The sequence below is a fragment of the Watersipora subatra genome, chromosome 3 (assembly GCF_963576615.1).
Source record: "Watersipora subatra chromosome 3, tzWatSuba1.1, whole genome shotgun sequence".
Classification (NCBI taxonomy): domain Eukaryota; kingdom Metazoa; phylum Bryozoa; class Gymnolaemata; order Cheilostomatida; family Watersiporidae; genus Watersipora; species Watersipora subatra.
Window position 1 is genome coordinate 64601043 of NC_088710.1, and position 22152 is coordinate 64623194.

The window sequence follows — 22152 nt, forward strand, 5'->3', positions numbered from 1 at the left end:
GTTTGAGCTAGAAGTAAGGAACTACCTGAATATCTGCCTTCTTTCCTACTGGAATAGTCCCAAAAGAAGGTTCAACTGAGAATGGCATGTGGAGGGGTGCATCACCGATGACACTCGGTGTTATAGAGCCACATCGGGAATCAGCTGCAAATGTGACAGACCTGGAGATCTGCGTAAAGTCTTCCATGACAACTTGCCAGCTGTAGTCCATCCTGATGGTTCCCTTGTTTTGGAGCTGTATGCTACAAAGTTCAACCAATCAAAATCATCACCATCATCACACTCAACCAATTTTATCTTGAAGGTGCAACAACTATGAGTCTCAATGCTTGTATAATCATACAGGAAGTGATGTTGATACTTACTCAAACACTCTTGATTGAAACATAAGAGTATCTTTGAATTTTATCAGCTCTGTTTTTGACTTGTATTTAGAGAAGTCAGCATTTGCGGAGACAAGCAATTCGACATTTCTAGAAGAATCTGGCACTTCCGTATGGGCAGGTTCTGGCTCCACCTCCACTACTTTTCGTTTGGCTGGACGATCGTTGGGTCCTATCGCATCGGTCCACTTGAGCGTTTTGAGTCTGTCATCCCAGTCAGGCACTTCGCTAGCATCCTTGTCAAAGGTTATACGGGTGACAGTACATTGGATGGCTTCTTCATTCAGATTCATAGGCTCTGGAGCTTGGAATGTGACAGTCATGACTTTGTGTAGACCGGCATGTATGTGTCCAGACATGGGAGAAAACCTCAGAGATGAGTGCTCGGGCCAAACAAACTTGATGCATTCCGAAGAGGTATGATTTGTCATAGCAAAAGTCAAAGTCTTGCTTTCCCCGACAGCGCTGTCTCCAAATTTGATGAGGTTGGACTTGGCAGCTGCAACAGTTATATATCCAATATAGTACAAGGTCGAACAACAATTAAACCAACCAGGGTTTCAAACAACACAAACATCTTCTCTAAATCACCACCACTAAAGACAAAGACGAGCAGCTTCAGCAATCAATCAGCTGATGACAAACATAAATGAGCGCAGAGCAAACGAAATTATAACACAAGGGATGCTGAATGGGAGACTTGAGCTTTCTCTCACCATCCTGCAGAGGCTCGTCTTCAGTTTCCTCAAATGACGCTACTGCAATAGCCAGTTTATTCGAGTTGTTTTTGCACTTACAGAAAAAGCTACGGAATTATAAAACAGCAGTTACTGTGTCAAATAGACATCACTATTGGAGTTATTACCTCTTATTTTGTCTTTAGACCATAAGATACATCGTTAATGTCAAAGTTTCATGAAGAAACCCAGCATATCTTGCCATGAAGCTCAATTGATGGAAAAATGTTGTACTTATGTAGAAATTTAAAGTTTATTGTGTAAAAACCACTTCAGAGTAGATATAATACATATTTTAAATACAAATAATATATAAAGCGAATTGCAAGTTACAGTAATCGCTATTATTTTTAATACTGTTATTGTTATCACCTGCAATGTCGTCATCGGCCATGCTGCCATCTTCATACTGGACGTCTACATCTTGCACTACGCTATGGAGGTTGTCCAGTGTTACATCATCTTGATACCCCTCTCCGACAAGCTGCAACAACATCAAAATGTGAACCACTAACTGACAGACAGTTCAAATCATCTCGGAGAAGGTATAGAGCCAAATAGCTTATTAGAGCCTAGAGTTAGATATACAGCTATATCGCAGTTAGTCGACGATCAGTTTATCATAACTAATGTAGGTACATTAGTTAGTTAGTAAACTAGTATAATTAGTGTACCTGCACAATGGAGTCTTCATATTGGTTGTCTTCCACAGCCAGTTGAATTGTAGCCTGAGTCCTACCAACTTCCTTTGGTTGATACGTGACATCAAATGTTGCCTTCTCGCCAACATTCACAATGACTGAGCATGTGTGAGGTCTCTTTAGTGAACCTGGGAATAAATACACCAAGTAATAGTTAAAAATTCTAGGCTAACTTATCAAAACAATTGCAAAAGGATATAGAAATTTAGGGCAATACAACTCCCACTCAACAACAATCGATTTTGATTAGTACTACCATTTTTCTCTTAAAAGTTTATACAAATGCAACTGAAAGCAACTTGTACTTTGAGCAGATGAATATTGTTAGACATTTGAAAGAAGTGGAACAAGAATTTTGTAAACTTTATACTGTAGCAAAATGTTCAACTTTCAAGTTACTCAAAGCCAAATTAAGATTTGTCCACCCTGGTCCTTCACACTTCAAATGCCACTACTTGTGCATTTTTATTGCTGCTATTTTTATTTAATTTGTATTATTTTTATATTCTTTATTGCAGTAAAAAATATTAGAGTATATAAACGAGCTAAAAAAATAAAATTTTTCATTTTGCTAATGTCGCTAAAAGAAAGGGAGACTCAGCATATATTGTTGTTATATTTAGACAATTTGGGTAGGAACAAAATTTAAACTCAAATGATGAACTAATCATGGAATCATGACCCATGCAAGGTTAATAGTAGAACTTTATGGTATTAGAAAAGAAAATCTGCTGGACAACAGTAGGAATCAGACTCGGATCTTCAAGGATCTTAATACTGATTGCGCTATTGTCTCCCCTCAAAAGCTTCTCTGACCCCTTAGTGTAATTTACTTTTATTAAAACAGTGATGCACTAAAGTTTTTTCATGAGCACATAACTCTCATTATTTTTTTTCAATGTTTGATAAGGTACATAGTCCAGATATAACTCAGCCATACGCTAATGCTAAAAGCTATATTCAAGGATAGACAACTCCTGAGTCTATCTTTTATGGCGAGCATTGCCATGCCATTACTTAGGCTTTAGCTTTTTTGGCTGAGGAAACAAACCCAGTTGCAATTCCGATGCATATAGCAACTATTATATTTTTTTCAATACTGTGGTAGCATTTCATTATAAAAAGGAGCAAATTCCTGAATGCCTTTCCGATATGTCTAATTTGTTGTTCATTAACTATTTCATACAATTTACAATGAGATCTTGAAAGAAAACTACAAAATAAATTTTTTTAATCCCAAATAAAAGCGGATAACAAGTATGTCAGCCCTTTTGCTTCTTGCAAGATCTCACCATTAATTTTACAAAAAGATAAAAAAAGGGAAGATGACTCTCAGTCGAATAGGAACTGTAACAGATGGTCCATATTATTACAGATGGCTCATAGCATTGCTTGTTGCTAATTATAACAAGTATTTTAACAATGCCATGATCTACAAATGTGCACAACGGAATATTAGTATGTTATACATACTGCTTCTGCCATAGCCATCAGTTATAAAGGCTCTGCTCTCTCCGGTCGGTACAAGAGTGAACACACCATCTGGATCGATGAGGTCAATGTAGACCTTGCTAATCAGTGAGCCCTCATTTGCTATGATAAATGGAAGTGTCTCACGAGTCTTGATTAGATTCCTCTTAAACAACAGCAGGGGTTGTCCTTTCTTGTTTCTAGCAATACATGAAACAGTCATTGAGGTTAGCAGCAATGAATTCTATAATGCAGATTGTGTACACTAATTAAATAGAAACTGATATTTATGACAAATCTAAAACCTGAAGAGAGATTACTGGCTTTGCATGATCCACTACTGTAATTACAATTTTGCTAGCGCAACTAAGCCTAATAACAAACCTAGAACCAGCTTCTATGGTATATCCATGGTTCATTGGATGAGCGCATATGATTGTAAAGTAAACCATGAGATGTGATTGGTTAGTTGTGATTGTAAAGTAAAGCGCTGAGATGTGATTGGCTAGCTGTGATTGCAAAGTAAAAAGCTAAGATGTCATTGGTTAGTTGTGATAGTAAAGTAAAACAATGAGATGTGATTGGTTAGCTGCGATTGTAAAGTAAATGCTGAAATGTGATTGGTTAGCTGTGATTGTAAACTAAACAATGAGATATGATTAGTTAGCTGTGATTGTAAAGTAAAACAATGAGATGTGATTGGTTAGCTGCGATTGTAAAGTAAATGCTGAAATGTGATTGGTTAGCTGTCAGTTTACCTTATATATGTAAAGCGGACAAGCGAGAGCATTTCAGAGTTACTATTCTCAAGTTTTCTTTCCCTTGTCTCTCATCAAGAATATGTGATAAAAAGGGTACATAAACAGAACGTAAAATTATAAAAAAAGAGCCATTTGAAAACAATTCACCTGATGATGGGCTTTAGAATAGAGATTCTAGGCAAGTTGCCATCACCAGCCACTTCAAATGTCAGGTTTCTTGTTTTGGCCTGAGAAGCAGGCACTCCATCGATGGCAGCTTCAAACACGGCTGTGTAGTGCTGCATGGCTGTACAAATATAAATATACATGTATGCTACATTTTATCAACCTCTGTATGTACAAAGTAAATTACTAGATAATAAAAAGCAACACACAGCATGATTTCTGCAAACAGGGAAACAGATTTTTAGTTCTAATAAATACAATAAAACAGACTGGAGTGAGAAACATACCAGTTGGTGTGAATATGACCGTAGCATAAGTGTGGCTGTGAGCAGGAATGTTCAGCTTTAGTCTAGGCTCTATCTCAAAGCACTCAACTGTCTTGGAGCTGTACTTGATTGCGAGGGGTTTCATGGCCAATGTAAGATCGCACGGCACCTTTTGAGAGTTGGATAGCTTAAACCTCGCTTTGGCTTTGCGTCCGACGACAACATTGTTGAACAAGAACTTGTTTTCTTCCTCACCATAAACACTGTCCACATCAGCCTTGAACAGAGGGTTAAAAGCAATGTTAAGGCGTCAACCAAAATACAAAAAGAACAGGAAAAAGGAAAGTTCCAAATGGTATCTAGGGAAGCAGTATACAAATTGTAATTAATGTGTTAATGCTTTGTTTGACAAAAGCGATCTTATACACATCTTACAGTTGTCGTCTGCTGGTATAGGTTTAGGCTTCTGCATATTCTATGCTCTTCAAATATAGCACCAATATCAGTGATATTTATGCCTGGTACACAGGCTTCAGCAATGAGTTTATATGGAATCCCACGGGGCTGATCAGAGGGATTTCTTTCTGTGATGTCAATGCTCAGATCCTAGAAAAAAATCACAGACAGTCAACACACTAAATAAGGACAGCCTCTGTTCCTTTCTATCAAATTTTTAATGCCGATTTTGTCATTAAATGTCACAATACCTCTTCACATTTGCCAACAATCTCTGGTGCACAGTCTACAGTTACTGTAGCATGACCGTTAGGAAGGACGATTCCAAAGGCAGGGAAAATTGTGAACATTCCGAGTTGAAGGCGGGACTGCCCGCCTCCACCTCCACCTCCACCACCTGTAGTGCCAACTTCCTGTCTGTAGCAAACACATAAAATATGAAAAATTACACGCGATTCATAGGATCATTCCAAATATTCACTTGAGAAATGATTTACAGCATGCAACAGTCTACTATAGCCAACTTTGTTACAACAAATATGGGGAAACTGAAGAACAAAAAGGGGAAGTTAGGGGACAGCAGCATAGAGTGACTCGAGCAGCACCAGTCAGCAGCGACATAGAGATACCTGGACATTGATGAATGGATGTGTTTGACATGAATCGGGTGAAGGAGAGCACCCCGAGTACTACTGCAAATAAAGGTTGTTAGTTGAAGTACATTTACGATCTGATTACTTCGGGTATTCTTTACATGCAGAATATTACTTATACAGCTTGCTTAAAGTGGCCAACTTAAAAACACATTTTCAAGTAAAAAAAATCATAACTGAGCAGCTAAAAGTTGAACTAACAAATAAAGAAACAGCCAACTAAACAGAAACATGCGAGCGATCAAATTGGCTTTGACACAGTTTCGCACAGAGACAAGCAAAGGAGAAGTTTGTAAGAGTGACATAATTTTACTATAACAAACAATGACCTATTTGTTTATTAAACTTTAGAACTTCCGACAGAAATCATTTGTACTTCTCATATCGCTGTAACAATCCTTCAGAGAAGCTCTAGTTCATAAACATGCAGAACACGGAATGATGACTGACAGGAGTTGAACTGACAGCATGATGACTGACAGGAGTTGAACTGACAGCATGATGACTGACAGGAGTTGAACTGACAGCATGCCAGGAAAAGAAATAACTAACGAATCTTACGATAAGTGGGAAGCTAGGCAGGCAATGCAAGCGCAGCATTCTATTACCTTCTAAAGTTAGTTTTACTAGTAACAGCTCCCTTTTTGCTAGTCACTGAGTTCATAGAGCTGTAGAAAACATGGCTTAATTGAAAGTGACGCCGGGTTATGGCTAACAACTAGTGACTGGCTAGAACATGTGCCAAGGAATGGTGGCTTGAGTTCGAAGTTGCGTGTATTTTATTTAGGGAAAGTTCCCTAATCGTCCCTCATCTACAAGCATGCTTGCGCTACCTGTTCTTTCACAATCCGTGCATTTAAAATCATTTATTGCTGGTCTATTCAAGGAAAGAATGATACTAGGGGAGGGAAGATGTTATAAGCATGACTGGGCTGGTGAGGTCAGGAGGCTGTTGCGATAAGCCGTGACTATAGAGATCAAAATACGATGTGACCAAAGATTACACAATAAACCATGCAAAGTTAGAACCAATGCTAACCTGGTTATTTTCAAAATAGGACAAGCTCTAAGAGTCTAAATACGAACACTATGGGAATAGCATATGAAGGGATTTAATTTGGTTAAACGTAATACTCTCCTTATATGTTTATGTAAAAAAATAACTACCTGATTGAGTCAGCCCTTCTGGGGGCTCTGCTGCCAGGCAGCGCTGATGCCTTTCCTGAACTAGAGCCGTCTCTAGACTTTTTTCCATTAGTTTTGTTCAACCTTGCAATCGAAGAGCAAATCATAAGCAAAGTGCTGAGAACGTAGCTAAACCAATAATAGAATATACAACTGCAGCCAAAGTATATTCTGTGTTGTAAGAGCATTAATAGAGATGACAAAATAACTAGATTTTGTAAATTTTGGCTATCTGTGTTTCAAACAGTTCTCCAAGCAAACCATTTGCTATGAATATGCTTGAGAGATGGTAGCATGATGGTCTCCTATTGCTAGCTGCATATCCTTTAGGCGTTTAGGTTACTATCTCTGACAACCCCACGTATTTATTGTTCCCAGAAGGCAACTCAGTGTAAAAGTACTCTACTTACGGCTTGTTTCTAGGTTCAACTCTTTTCACCTCCTTGGCAGCTCTTACAATGGAGTATTTGAAGTCAAAAGTTCCATTATTGTCTATGGTAAAAGTCCTAGTCTTCTTGAAATTGACCAGAAGAGAGCCGAAATTTATGTCAGCCTTAGGAGCTATGGTGTACCTGAATATTCATAGAATATCTTAGTAGGCGTTTGTGAAATTCTCAGAGCTCAGCCTATTATTGACGTACAAGCATAAATTTAAACATACCGACTGAAGACAGACTTGACAGAAAGCTTGACTGGAATACTAGCTATTGTTTCTCCTCCTTCAGCCACATTGGGCTCAATTACTTGGCATCGAAGGATAGGCAAGTCTTTTATGGTAATTTCAGAGCTAGATTTGAAAGAAATCTGTACAGTGCTCGGTCTGTCCGTAGAGGTCAAAGTTCCTTTCTGTGGTTGCACCACAAATAGAGATGAGACATCCGGTAGATTTTGTCCACTCACATTCTCCAAAGTGAAACTAAAAAGTAACAAGTCAATGTCTGCAGTAAGTCTGCTAAGAAAAACCGATGAGTTAATCAGAGGTAAGATAACTTCAATATTACTTTCCAACCTACACACCAATGTAAGATGTGGTAACAGAATCTACTAGTGCATAAACAAAGTGTTTATATTATGGGAAAACCGTTTTATCAGTTTAATTTTAGAGCACATAGAGAGCGTCAGACTTACCTGTATGCTATCTCATATCGACCTTTGTTTTTCAAGGTCAACTGGTTTTTGCCTTCTTCTCCAACTTTCACTGTTCCAAAGTCTATGCCACCATCTGTGCCCTTAGGAAAGCTCATATCTAGAGCTACGTCATATGCCTCCGCATGCACATGGATGGTGATAGCCTCCACAATGCCATACTGGTCATCGCTATCAAGAATCTGTACAAACACAGAGTAGAGACATGAAGGACTAGCTTTACAGATATTAACGATCACAGGCTATACAACCTGCTCATCTGTATAATGTACTTACCTCAAGCCTTATGCTCTTCCTGCTGGTGGTGACCGGTTTGGTAGCGCGGAAATGTGCTTGCAACGCGAATTCCGTGTTGGGCTGAACTACGCCGTTATCTTCGGACACTGAGAAATCGTCTCCGAGATTCTCCATTCCTGACAGGCGCCATCCAACAGGGATGAGAGTGCGGTTTCGAAGAAACAATGTTTTCGTGTCTTTGCTGTGGAGATACATAAATTTGAAAAAACTTGAAATAAGCAAAACAGAATAATCGTGAGATTCAGAGGTGACGAGCAATAACAATAATAACAAGATGAAAACACTGCTATCTTACACACCGATGTAACAGAACTTTATCAAACTGGAGAGTTTTCTTGTCAACCTCCAGCTCTGGCCGACAGCCATGACAGTTGATTTTGAAAATGACTGGCTCAGGGTTCTCTTTGATGCAACAAATGAGTGAATCTTCGTAGAAATCTCGTGAGCGAGGAAAGGCGTAGATGTTAAGTATCTGAAAGAGATGAGACACGACACCCTGATAAAGTGTGTCCAAATTCCTACTGATGGTCGACACCCTGATAAAGTGTGTCCAAATTCCTACTGACTGGTCGACACCCTGATAAAGTGTGTCCAAATTCCTACTGACTGGTCGACACCCTGATAAAGTGTGTCCAAATTCCTACGGACTGGTCGACACCCTGATAAAGTGTGTCCAAATTCCTACGGACTGGTCGACACCCTGATAAAGTATGTCTAAATTCCTACTGACTGGTCGACACCCTAATAAAGTGTGCCCAAATTCTTACTGACTGGTCGACACCCTGATAAAGTGTGTCCAAATTCCTACTGACTGGTTGACACCCTAATAAAGTGTGTCCAAATTCCTACGGACTGGTCGACACCCTGATAAAGTGTGTCCAAATTCCTACGGACTGGTCGACACCCTGATAAAGTATGTCTAAATTCCTACTGACTGGTCAACACCCTAATAAAGTGTGCCCAAATTCTTACTGGCTGGTCGACACCCTGATAAAGTGTGTCCAAGTTCCTACTGACTGGTCGACACCCTGATCAAGTGTGTCCAAATTCCTACTGACTGGTCGACACCCTGATAAAGTGTGTTTAAATGTCTACTGACTGTTCAACAGGGCTATCGCCAAATCATGATTATAAAGTACTTTAGTTAGCGCATTGACAATAAGATATTGCTTCACTAACGCACATTCAAAACTCTGACACACTGAGAATAGTTAATAATGGCCCTGATATTAATAAGGTTATACATAAATCAACTAAAGATCGTGAGGCAATTTTCCATATAGGATATCTGGTAAAGATTTAATTAAATTCCACTACTTCATTGCAACACGTAACAAATGAAATGAGAACTGATATACGGTGAATACAGTGGATACAGTGTACAATGCACAGCGTTTAAAAATATAACAATGAATAGGATGCTATAAAGACTTCAACAGTGAAGACTGAAACACACCTCTTGTTCACCGGGTTTAAGAGTCATTGTAGGAGGGTCTAGCATAAAGCAGTCACCCTTGCTGTCATCGAGGTAGCAGAAACTGATATCAGCTTCGATCGGTGAAGTGTTCATGATAGTCAACTTCTCATTGTGCTCGGGAAACCGATTGGCCTTCATCCTGTTGAAGCAGAATATTACACACTTTATCAAGTTATTCGAGTGACTCATATATGTTTTTCTTGTCAGAGTGCTATATCGTAGCCAAGACTTGTCAGAATAAGAGCCTAAGCCTCATCAACAGAGTATATAAATACAAGATACAAGATACACAGCTCTAAGATCCAAGTCTACACTTGTTATGTAGATCATGCTTCTGTAGCCAGCCAACTTAACGAATTAATAATTTATTTTGCAGAGCAAATTATAAACAAACATAGTCTTGTGTGATGGAATAAAGTTGAACAACATTAAACAACCACTTTCAAAAAGACAGCAAAAATATTTAACACTTTAATTTAATATTTAAAATATTTATTCAGTGGCCTTTGAAAGCCTCATCTCATAAAGGACATAATAAACCAAACCATAAAAAGTTACTACTGGATGAAGTTTGTACAATTCTGCTGTCACATTTCCTTTAAAGTTTGATCCACAATCTAATGATGAGTTAATACATGTAAGAAAGATTACTTCCTCAACTCTATAATAATACGTAGCATTACAAGTCCAATAGTACCACCATCCGACTTATCAAAAATGCACCAACTTTTTTTGCGTACCACCCTAATATCGCCATTATATTTGTAGAAGCTTCAAATGTCACAACCGTAAGGTTACATATATATATTCCTTTGCAGTAACTTGACATGAACACTAAACAGTTGCTATATAACTCTTCTCAAAAGTTTCTTAAATATGATTGCCTCACCAAAAATGTATATAACAAATGTAGTATAATGTACATACAAAATAAATATATGTACCAAAGTTTTTTGGTGTAGGCCTATATATTTTTTTATAAAAAATATGCCATATACCAAAAAATAAGTACATGATGGAGATATCATACTGTATCACTATAAAAACCATTCATAATCATTTGACACCAGCTCTTATTATTAGAGGTAAGAAAAGTACCTGTTTGTTTTAATTGTCTGTGACTTTATAGTTTAAAACGCTATTAAACATTTTGCGACAGATTTACGGAAAAGGCATCAAAAGATTCATCCAGCAAGCATGATTTATGCACATGATTCACAAACATGAATCGTGTGCATGAATCATAACACATGCATCTTATGAGCCGTGTGCATGAGTCATAACACATGCATCTTATGAGTTGTGTGGATGAGTCATAACACATGCATCTTATGAGTCATATGCATGAGTCATATGCATGAGTCATAACACATGCATCTTATGAGTCATATGCATGAGTCATAACATATGCATCTTATGAGTCGTATGCATGAGTCATAACACATGCATCTTATGAGTCATGCAAGTACTAGCGGTTAGAATCATTTTAGTAAAAAGTCAACTCAGTGGAATTTGAGCATCACTATCAGTAGTTCAGAAAATTTTTTACATTATACCTAAAGCATATACCACGCGCTTGAGAATTTAAAAATGACAGAAAATACCATTTGCATAGAAGTTCATCAAATATAAAGAAGACAACCCTTACTGCTCCCAAATCTACTTACGTCTCCCTATTCTGTCCAGCGAGTAGGGGTCCAAACTCAAACACATCTGTTGACAGAACATACTCCTTGTGCAAGATGTCCTCTTTCTTCTTACTTTTCACCCGAGCAGGGAAAACGATTCTAGGCTCTCTGCTGATGGTAGGAAACGCACAGATTCCGCGGCAGTACAGTTGGTATCGTCTCCTTGTACCAACAATTTCCAGATTCATCGTCTGATCATATTGGCCAAGCTCTTCACTAAAGAATCTTAGCCTCAGAGTGATCTCACCCTTCTTTGGAACAATCCATCGAAAGGAGTTTAGCCTGTGATATTTATATAACCGTGTAAGTACAATTTTGTTTAAGTAGAAAGCACAACAAGGCAAATGTGATTAATGACCTTCTAATTCATCATAGCAAGCAGATGATTTTGCTGTATATGGTAAAGATGCCAACCTTTCCTTACCACCAGGCCCAAAGCTACCACCTCAAACATTCGTTGCCATATCTGGAAAACACTCGCGCACTAATAATAGATCGCTCATACACTTTTTCTTTCAATTGTTAATAGCCCACAATGTAAAGGATTGGTGAACTAAGAATTAACTATAAAAAGTTGGAGTTGTCTATTCAATGATGTGCTCTTAAATTTTACTAGGAAAAATTACGAAATATTGCCTGATTCTAGCAAGCGAGTCTAAAATGCTTCTTAGCTTAACATTTTAAAAGCAATCTACATCATGACTGTTTATTAAAATTGCTTTTGCCGCATTGATGATTACCTTATTCAGATGCAGGCACAGCAATAGAATAGATGTCTACCAATTCTCCAGTAAATTGTCATAAATGTCGCACATTTATGTTTATCATTTATTTACTCTAAGAGTTGCTTCACAACAATGATTTATTAATTTATTTAAAAATAATGATAGTTTGCGTCATATGGCGTGAAAAGGAGAAACAGTTAACACCTCATGTAGTAGTGTGTGGTTAAATTGTTCTCTGTGATTTTGAGGTATGATATCAAAGTCACTTGGCAGCAAGAAGTGAGTGTTATTACAGGTACATTAGAAAGCAAACATTGCTGAAACAGATGGAAAGTTACTAATACAAATATCATCAGAATATTAGTAATAAAAACTTTCAAATCTATTACAATACTCTCATTATTTTTCATGATGTTTTTTCACCTGCAAACACTCAACTCAGGTGACATGTCTTTATTTTATTTGCTATGATTTTAAACTTTTGCTTTTACACTAAACTATCTGAGTTATTCGGATTTATACCTTATTTGAAGCTTATTAGAAATTATGCAATCGCTAGTGTGAGAGAGAAAATATTGCAATCGCATGATAGCTTTGAAGCAAGCGCATTAGGAGAATTTGGGCATGAGTTGGAACAAGCAACTGATAATATGGAGTGAGTTAAGTTAGTGAGCCCAAAGCCAACCACACCATTCACAAATCACTGCTTGGTGTGTTAAGAAGATTGTAATCAATGCATGATGACTTTATGCCAAACAGTTATTGATGGGAATGAAATGTTGTCGCAATAATAATCATACTTAGGAGTTCGTCCATCAACAAGTGCTTCACCGGAAGAGCTGTAAAACAATGGCACAGTAACCTTTACACCCTGCAAACTATTATCGACTACGCTTGCCTTTCAGTCTTAACTCAATGTATCGTTGCAACAACATGATTTACAAAATCTACAAGCAGAATTGGCTAATTTCAAACTGAGATGATTGAAAAAATACCGTAAGCGATAAAAAAATCATGAGACCAAATAAAGGATGATATAAAGATATCTTACCTCTGCCCATCACCATCTGAGCCAGGAGTGAGTGCACCACCTGGAGGCGGAGTTGTCATCACATTTGACCCTCGTCGACCAACATTTGACTTTCCTTTGCCCGAGCTTGGTTTTCTTTTCTCTTTTTCGTCCTTTTGCTTATCCTTACCACGCTCCTTCTTCTTACCAGTAGGAGTTGTCGGCTCAGCTTTTCCATCTGGTGTGCCTGCCTTTTCTTCCTCATCCTCTTTTGATTTATCATCCGTTATTACATTTCTGTAAAGAATTTAGCTGACAGTAAACTTCTCAGCCCCTTCTGCACATTGCCAAGAGAATTAGCTTAAGATATTTTAAGAGGAGAATGTAACTTTAAAGACGGTGTAACAATGAATTTTGCAAAACTCATGTCGAGGCAGGCAACTTAATTTTAATTAGGAGTAATTTTCTCATGAAACAATTTATAACCATTTATTATGCTCGTACACGAGCAGTAGTTCAGGTCAATGACAAACATAAAGTCGATTTATGAGGCCAACTGAGCGGGTGGTTATGCAGTTATCTACAGTAAGAACTTAATGCCATAATTTATTATTACTTCATTGTTTTGTTGCCAAAGGATTTTATGCAACTTTAAGATAGCCTAGCATGCATGTATTAGCAAAATAAATCTCACCAAAGATAGTTATGGATGCATTGATTTTACGCCCAAGCTTTGAGAAACACATGGTTAAGAAACTCTAGTCTACTACATGCCAATTTTTGACAATACCAACAATATTACATCACTGTGTTTCCAAACAACAAACTTTAAAAGTTTGCAAGTTTGCGATTTTCACATTTCTAAAGCGGCTAAAAGTAGAAAAGTATTTCTGTAATAATTTAACAAGTTTTATGCAAATAAAACAAATATTTTAGTAATTTTTAATTTTGCTAACTTTTGAAATACCACAGTGGCAATATTTCACATGTATATATATGCTTACAAGGAATATTGTGTAGGCAGCAGCCTTTAAAAGCCTCATCTCATAAAGGACATAATAAACTAAACCATAAAAAGTTATTACTGAAGAGGTTTGTACAATTCTGCTGTCGCATTTCCTTTAAAGTTTGATCCGCAATCTAACGATAAGTTAATACTGTATAGGAAAAATTACTTCCTCAACACTATAAATAATACGTAGCATTACAAGACCAATAGAACCACTATCTGATTTATCAAAAATACACTAACTCTTTTGCGTACCACCCTAATATCGCCATTATATTTGTAGCAGCTCCAAATATCACAACCGCAAGGTTACATACATGTACATATATTCCTTTGCAGTAACTTGACATGAACACCAAGCATTGTGTATTTTTAGAAAATTCTTAAGGATCATCGCTTCATTAAAAATGTGTCTCTTTCAGATTTTATGTCAGCTAAATAGATAAATCAATATACATGCATATATATATTCATATATATATCTTGAGGCGAGTGCTCAAACTCCCAGGTCTCTAGTAGGAGACCCGAGTTAGAGCAGAAATTACCACCCATACGGGGTATCCGGGGTGAGGAAACAATTATATATATATATATCTCAGTGTTTGTTTGTCATCTGTCATTCGTGTGTCCAGTCATAGCATTTAAAATCTAGGAACAAAAAATACGCTTTGCACCACAATTGAAATCGGCACCACCAGTTCTGCAGACAGGCGAGCTAACCACTACACGACACCATCATTGCCATACTACGGAATAATCATGTACATACTTATACAGTGCTTGCGAATATACGATTGATTACTACTAGCATGCTTGAAGATCATGGCTGCGTGAGAGATCATGATGCGTAATGTAACGATTATAAGCAACATTATAAGCACAATATCGCTTCAGACTGACGGACATGACTATTATTATAGTAAAGATTTAGACTAGCTTAAGTTACTAGCTTAAATTACTAGCTCAAGTTACTAGCTTAGGTTACTAAAATTTATTGGGTAAAGAAATTTTCTATGCAAAAAGCTTTTGATTACCCGTGCAATGCTGGACCTTTAACTAGTACATATGTAAATGCTGCTTAGAAGCTAAATGTTACAGTTACACTCCATTAGCAGTGACAAGGCTAAAAAAATATTGATCTTATCTCTAGCGGTGTTGTGAGAGAGATAACCATCAAAGAGTAAGTATCAAACCTTGGTAATACAAACATAAGACTTACGGGTCATCTGGACCAGAAGCTATGAAGACATAGTGACTCGCTGCCTCACTGATGGGAGCCTTTCGTTTCACAGGATATGGTACGACAGCAAAGTCAGCCTCAGGTGGAATAGGGGGACCCTTCACGCCTAACCCAAGTCCATCTAACACCTCTTCTATGGGTGGCAGCTTACTTGATTGCAAGACGAGCTGCAGATAAACCGATAAGATTTGTGCAATGGATATTTTACTGTCCCACCACTAGCACGATGGCTGCAAATGCCACAAAAACGTTCTCCAGACATCAAGAAAGCCATCAACCTGGTAGAGGACAGCTTATACTCACCTGAGATGGCTGTACCGACTTGCTAGCTACTTCAACTGTGATATTGGCTACTCCAATTCCGTCTCCATCCGAGTCAGCGACTGGGTGCTCTTCTCCCTCTGCATTCTCGCTCTCAGCAACCTAAAGAGAAGCGTTTGATAAACGTTTGTCCTAAGCAGCCAGACAGCGCTTGCGAATTATCAGGTAACCTATGAATGACCAATCAGCTGCATTTAAAATTACTTATATACTAATTTTGTGAATGGGTCCAATAGCAAGGAGTTTGAAAAGCTTGGTGTATGGGTAAGAAGGTCCCGACATGCTAGTCGTGATTCGAGGTCTAAAGTTGAGAGAAACCCACTAGCTACCCTTTAACGTTAGGCAGAACAGACAGGAAGAGAAAATTGAACAACAAACAACTGGGCGCTCTTTAGAAATAGAGGTAAGAATGAGCAGTAAGACAGACATGAACTGAACAACTGAGTGACGCACATAGCGATGCATAGCTTTGTGAAGTTAATACTTTAGGAGTCGAGGTAAAAATGAGCAGTAAGACAGACATGAACTGAACAAATGTGCTATGCACTTAGCGATGCATAGCTTTGTGCAGGTTATACTTTGGATTTGAACACGGCAGCGCTCGGCTTGGCACTGGTGTTACGCCTGGGTCGACCTAAGGTGAACCCAGAGCCGCGCCGATGATGCTCCTGCAAGGAATGAATAATTAGTTTTCATGGCAAAACGGTATATCGAGATGTTTGTACCGTGATTGAGCAATGAAGGGGTAAAATACTGATCTGAAGCCATATTGTTGCTGCTAGTGAAATAAAGTCATGGCATATCATCGTTACCCAAAATAATGAGACAAGATGTGTATGTAGAATGTGTATGGAATGTAGAAGTCCTCAATCTAGATAGGCTTACCTCTTTCTCGACTACCTTGCTCGGCTGCTCCTTGTCAACAGACTCATGTTTGCCGTGTTTGTCTCCCTTGTCTTTCTTACCCCTACGACCAGACTGCGGATGGGAGTGGTGCGTCTCTTCAGCCTCAGCGCCCAAATTAGCTGGAGGTCTTGGTGCACCGATAGTCCTGTCCCAGTAATCTACCAGCTCAGTAATTTCCTTCAAGCTAACTTCAAATGTTTTGAACCTGTCAGAAACAGACACGATGAGCAGAGCTGTAGTAAAGCTAAGAGTGATTTCATGACTGATATCAGATCATTTTTAACTGATCTGTTGGCAGTGATTTGTCTCGCAGCCACTCGATATTTTATTTAGGTTTGAGCCTTCTACTTGTAGGTCGCATTACATAGCAGAATTGAGTTCACTGACCTTTGCATGAGTAGACGCTCTGCTTCCGTGATGGACTCTTTGACAGGTGTCTGCTCCTCTGGTGCTGCCGGCAGCTCATTTGATATTGGTCTATTATTAAGTTTGCCCTTCTTCTTTCTGCGGTAGCAAGTGTGAATCACCATTAGCTCAATCTATATAGCTTTTAAAATTTATTATTTCAGTGATGATAAGGAAGGCAAGAGCCAAAGAAAGCATGCAACCGACAGCAGTTTTGGCAGAAGCCATATGCCACTAAGCAGTCACCCCACTTACTTGTCCATATCCTCCCCACTGCCGTGAGTCATATGACTTTCTGGTCTACCATCCTCATGAGGCTTGTTGCCACTCTGTGATTTTATGTTAGTAACTCTATCGGCGGCGGCAGGGGCTGCCTTTCCATCCTTTCCTTTTGCTGCGCCAGCTGCTTGCTTGGGATCCTTAGCTTTGTCTTCCTTCCCATCTTTGTCGGCCTTTTTCCTCTTTTTGTTATTCCTGCAGACAGCAGAACTATTCTTAAGAGAGTCTTTTGTAATTACACGCAGATTATATTTTAACAACTTATTAAATTTCAAGTCCCAGTGACTGGTCCATCATGATGGCAGATAGATATACCAGCCAGTTTGTTCGCCTCTTCACTCTTACAATCATCTCATGAAAATCAGCTGAGAACTCTAGTAACTGAAAGACTAATTTTTATCCACAATTTTTTGGGAAAACGGAAAAAGCCAGCCGACAACAATTAAACATAAAAATAAAACCCAGCATACCAATTAAATCTAAGATCTTGCAGCGATGGGTTGATGGTGGTGAAGAGAGATCACTAGTACTAAATAAGGTAACTAAAACTGAAGAGCCAAAGCTCCTATGAGCAAGTGCCAGGGTCTGCTAGCAATACCTAGGTCATAATTTATCTGTGCATGCATGCAGGTAACTTAACAATGTTTAGACTCTTTTCATGCAGTAAGTTACTTTTTCACTCTAGACTGAATAGAACTCAGCTTCGCCCTGTAAAGATATTTGTAGACCACCTCAATTGACTCAATTGGCTCAGTTGGTTAAAAAGAAACAAGTTATGCACCAACTGTTCATGGTGTGTCATATATATAGATGATGGCATGCCCAGCACTCGTTTGAAATGTCAAAGGTCATGCATGACTTAATTCCTGGTTTTTCAGCCTTACTTTTCTTCCTCAATTCTCCGGGCTTCAGCTTCCTGTCTCTCTCTTTCCAATCTTTCTTTCTCGAAACGGTCTTCCTTTTCACTGTAAGTTATTCAGTTTAATAGTTGATTGAAAGAAGTTACCATAGCAGACTGCAGTGAGTTGTGTCATTCACAGAAAACACAGAATTGGTTCAAATTCGCTTAGCAACTGCTAGTTTTAGTGCCTACTATATTCTGATGCGGCAGGTCGCTACATAAAAACATACTGTCAGTGTTAAAGCTTTGCTCTTTTTTATTCTCACTGAACACTAGGATAAACATGATAAATATGTTTAGCATCACAAGCAACATGTTTTTGAAATATAGCCATACGGTATTTATACAAAAAGTAAAAACAACTGTTCATGCAATTATGTTCTAGAGAACGACGATGAGTCATGTCTCAAAGATTTTCGTTATAAAACCTTTCAGGCACTGATAGGCTAACATGTGCAGATGTGTGCAGGCGTTAAAGAGCCTGATCTCATTGCTATATAGCTTTAGATAACACAACAGTTAGGACTTTATATAAACCTCCACTAATAAGAGAGCACAATGCTAATTGTATCAAAGAGTATTTAAAGTTCCGCTTACCGTTTCCTTCTCTCCCGTTTGATTTCAAGGCGCTTTTTATCAATCTGAGCTTTTTGCTCCTCACTCAGAGCATCATATTCATCTTCATCCATCTCTTCGAGTCGCAATTTCTCTGCCTCTTCTTCTTGAATCAGCTTTCGTTCTGTAAAACATGAAACAGAGTAAAAAATAATTTTTGCTAGCACCTTTAAAATCTAACTGGCAACAACCAAACCACCATACACTTCAATTAAATGTGTAAAAAGCTTTGCAGTGGCACCAAATGCTACCTGTCGATAGATTTAAGGTTTGATAACTTCCATGCAGCTAACACGATAAGATAACTCACCTTTATCTTCTTGCTCCTTCTTTTCCTGTTCCTTCATGGAAGCGTAGTCAAGCTTGAGGGTAACAAAGTATAGGTACTTCCTGTTGTTGAAAGCTTTAAGGATGCAGTTGGCTGCACTGTACATGTTGATACAGAACAGACTCTCCAAGCCATCAAAAACTACTCCGCTATGGCAGTCATTCAGCTGCAACACAACGTAAAGTGCATAACACACGCAGCAGAAAGTGAATACAGAGCACTACATGAAACTTAAAGACGAATAACATTTCTGTCAGCCTGTTCAGCATTCAACAGTTTACCAAAAGTTTGATGTTCAAAAATACAATGATCTCTTTCGTGCCTACAACTGAACATCCGGGTTTAAGATTGCGTAAGTATATCACCTGAACTCTGTCTGCTATGATTTCTACCAAGAGTTCCTCTGGAAGCACACAGGAGTAAAGACCTTCCTCTCCAACCACACTGGCACTTATGCTAAGTCGACGAGCTATGGGGGCGGCGAGAGGAGGTGGGCTTGGAGGCGCCTGCAACAAAAATGAGCTTTTTGATACTGTACCCAACAATCAGAGGATATCCTGGTTGACGCATTTAACAACCATTTAAATAAGTTCAAACTAGCATAAGAATTTAATTTGTTTCAGTTTTAGAGTTCAAAGAATTTGTGCTTGAAATTGAAGCATGAAAGATCCAATGGTGTTGAGTGATACGTTAACAAAGAAATTAGAGTCGCTTGCTAGTTGACCAAAAGATGATACATGATCAATCAGACGCTCAGAATCATACCTGAGTTCAGTAGGTATACAGCTGACTGTGTGACTAATCTAGAGCATGAGAAATAACGCAAATTATCAGCAGCAGAGTAGCGAGCGATGTTAGTTAACAAACAAGCAGAAGTTAAAGAGGAGTGACCTTGACCTGAGGCATGGTAACAATTGCGCTAGCAGCTTTATGCACAGGATTTTTTGTGTTTCCAGCTCGTACTTTGACCAAAGATTTTGTTGTGTGGTTTGGTAGGAATGCAATAGAATTCTGAAAGCAAGTGTATATCGTGTTAAAGCATGACAGATAGAAAATAGTGAGAGAAGATAACCCTTGACACGTAGTGCGATGTAACTATTAGCAGGCTGATGTAGAAACATGTGTGAACACTACATTTGATAACAAGTTCACAAACAACTATGGAGAATATCGTACGAGTGCGACTAAAACACAGAAGATTATATTGAGATTGTGCGACAACAATCGGACTGATAGAAGAAGACACGATACAACAGTTGTATAGGTCCTTACTACTATCGTTGAAGGCCTCCTTGAAACACTTCGACTATGATGATTGATCTCTAGTGTTGAACGTCTACGCGATGCAGACGACTGCAGCAAACCTCTTGACAGGAAATAATCCTATGAGTTGTTCGATACATAATTGTTAGCGACAGATCTGATGAAGCCTGAGTTAGTAGATTTTTGAACAAAAACTGTTGTTATAAGAACGATTTACCGATACTACAATAACAGTACACGAATATCGTAATGAGTTGGACTTGACAATATCCATGTTAGTTATTACAAAATTCATGCAAAAAATACATCATTTCCATCTCCAATTAGAAGAGCACAAATTTAATATGGACCATGGAACCACGACCTTAGTAACACTTCATGAGAAGTCTGATTTAAGTTTGAGACATGCGTATGCAGATTCAACTTCTAAAATGTTGTTTGTTTATTGCAGAGCTAACGAAAATCATAATAAAACAGGTGAAACTATATGAAACCTTACAAACAAAACTACAAAATAAGACCTTGTTTATTTGCTGACTAGATATCAGCTCATCTATTTAATGGCCTACCTGACTGTTGGATGATGCGTCAGCCATTGCTGCTCCTACAGCATGCTGGGCACCCGGAGGCAATTTAGGGTGCCTATCTTTTCCTGCACCAGCCATACTGCTGGTTTTCCTGTTAGAGACTAGACTTTGAGTATTGGAAGGCACTCCAGCTACAGGAACTTGTCCAGCTGTGTGGGCTTGAACAGCCTCCATACTCAGTCCTCCGCTGAGCTTTTTGTCAGACTCTTCTGCTTCCATTGCCTTAATCTCTTCTGCCTTTCTCTTGGCAGTTTTCGCACACAGTTCCCTAGCCTTGCAGCCAGCCGCAGTGTTGCCATTAGAGATGGCTTCTAGTACAACCCCATCTATGGTTAGTAAAGCTGCGGAATACCGCTTGGCCAGCTGAATGGCCGTTGTTGTCTTTCCTTAAATAAAGTAACGAACAAAGTTTAAAAAGAATCATAGGCTGATGCTCAAAAAATTAGATTTTTTTACTTGCTAAAATGAAGATATTACCCTAACGATATCAAAGAAAAGCAGTGTACAGACGTACAAGAAATCTGCTGTTTCTTGTAAAGCACCAAAGAAATGCTAGCAAATAATCTTTTTTATAATAGCTCATCTTTGACTGTAAAAAACTTTATAAGACAAAACTTCCTTAATAACGAATACAGAAATGCTTACCTGACAATGGTGCTCCGTGGACGATGACAGCAACACCTCGTCGATTTCTGGCGGCTTTACCATCGGGTGAAAGATCGATTTTAAGATGCTTAGCTATTGCTGCAGAAACGGGTGTCATCTCCAGATCACCAAACTCAACGCTGCTCAAAGACTCTTTAATTTTCTCTGAAATCAATTAAAAAAAGAGTTGAGTGAACTCAACTAGTTTTCAATCACAAAACTAAATGTTGGATGGGAAGGAAGTTAATAATATTGCAGACAGTTTCAATCTCTACAATTATGTTATATTACGCCATTGTTTTATCAACCTCATGAAGCAATAGATGCGCTTCACAAACTTTGAGTAACCATTTAAATTTTGGATTTAACTGCTCCTACAAGGAACCTTTTCACAAAAACTATAGCATAAACCCTTTGAATAGCGCTAAAATATGTTTTCAATAGTCACTGATTTCTGGCCTGCAACTATGTATATAGTAAGAAAGATGTTGTATTTTAGTCTCGTTAATTTCAACAGTATACTTGAATCTTATT

The 22152-nt window shown here is 38.4% G+C and overlaps 1 protein-coding gene across 1 annotated transcript in view; it reads right to left on the reverse strand.

Moving 5' to 3' along the window:
* Window positions 1-22152, reverse strand: part of LOC137390873 (hydrocephalus-inducing protein homolog) — a 55520-nt gene that overhangs the window by 9166 nt on the left and 24202 nt on the right. Inside the window, exons 34-65 of the mRNA XM_068077189.1 lie at window positions 21619-21783; window positions 20956-21359; window positions 19489-19629; window positions 19106-19289; window positions 18778-18919; window positions 18164-18244; window positions 17256-17474; window positions 16983-17099; window positions 16575-16800; window positions 15672-15791; window positions 15348-15535; window positions 13162-13416; window positions 12911-12949; window positions 11365-11667; window positions 9677-9836; window positions 8520-8692; window positions 8200-8401; window positions 7906-8105; window positions 7439-7693; window positions 7188-7349; window positions 6760-6861; window positions 6201-6260; window positions 5569-5631; window positions 5191-5356; window positions 4919-5089; window positions 4505-4760; window positions 4200-4338; window positions 3295-3491; window positions 1795-1949; window positions 1493-1604; window positions 366-882; window positions 26-242 (exon numbers count right to left, since the gene is read on the reverse strand). Coding sequence (XP_067933290.1) covers window positions 26-242; window positions 366-882; window positions 1493-1604; window positions 1795-1949; window positions 3295-3491; window positions 4200-4338; window positions 4505-4760; window positions 4919-5089; window positions 5191-5356; window positions 5569-5631; window positions 6201-6260; window positions 6760-6861; window positions 7188-7349; window positions 7439-7693; window positions 7906-8105; window positions 8200-8401; window positions 8520-8692; window positions 9677-9836; window positions 11365-11667; window positions 12911-12949; window positions 13162-13416; window positions 15348-15535; window positions 15672-15791; window positions 16575-16800; window positions 16983-17099; window positions 17256-17474; window positions 18164-18244; window positions 18778-18919; window positions 19106-19289; window positions 19489-19629; window positions 20956-21359; window positions 21619-21783 — 5891 coding nt within the window. The remainder of the gene's footprint in view (window positions 1-25; window positions 243-365; window positions 883-1492; window positions 1605-1794; window positions 1950-3294; window positions 3492-4199; window positions 4339-4504; window positions 4761-4918; window positions 5090-5190; window positions 5357-5568; window positions 5632-6200; window positions 6261-6759; window positions 6862-7187; window positions 7350-7438; window positions 7694-7905; window positions 8106-8199; window positions 8402-8519; window positions 8693-9676; window positions 9837-11364; window positions 11668-12910; window positions 12950-13161; window positions 13417-15347; window positions 15536-15671; window positions 15792-16574; window positions 16801-16982; window positions 17100-17255; window positions 17475-18163; window positions 18245-18777; window positions 18920-19105; window positions 19290-19488; window positions 19630-20955; window positions 21360-21618; window positions 21784-22152) is intronic.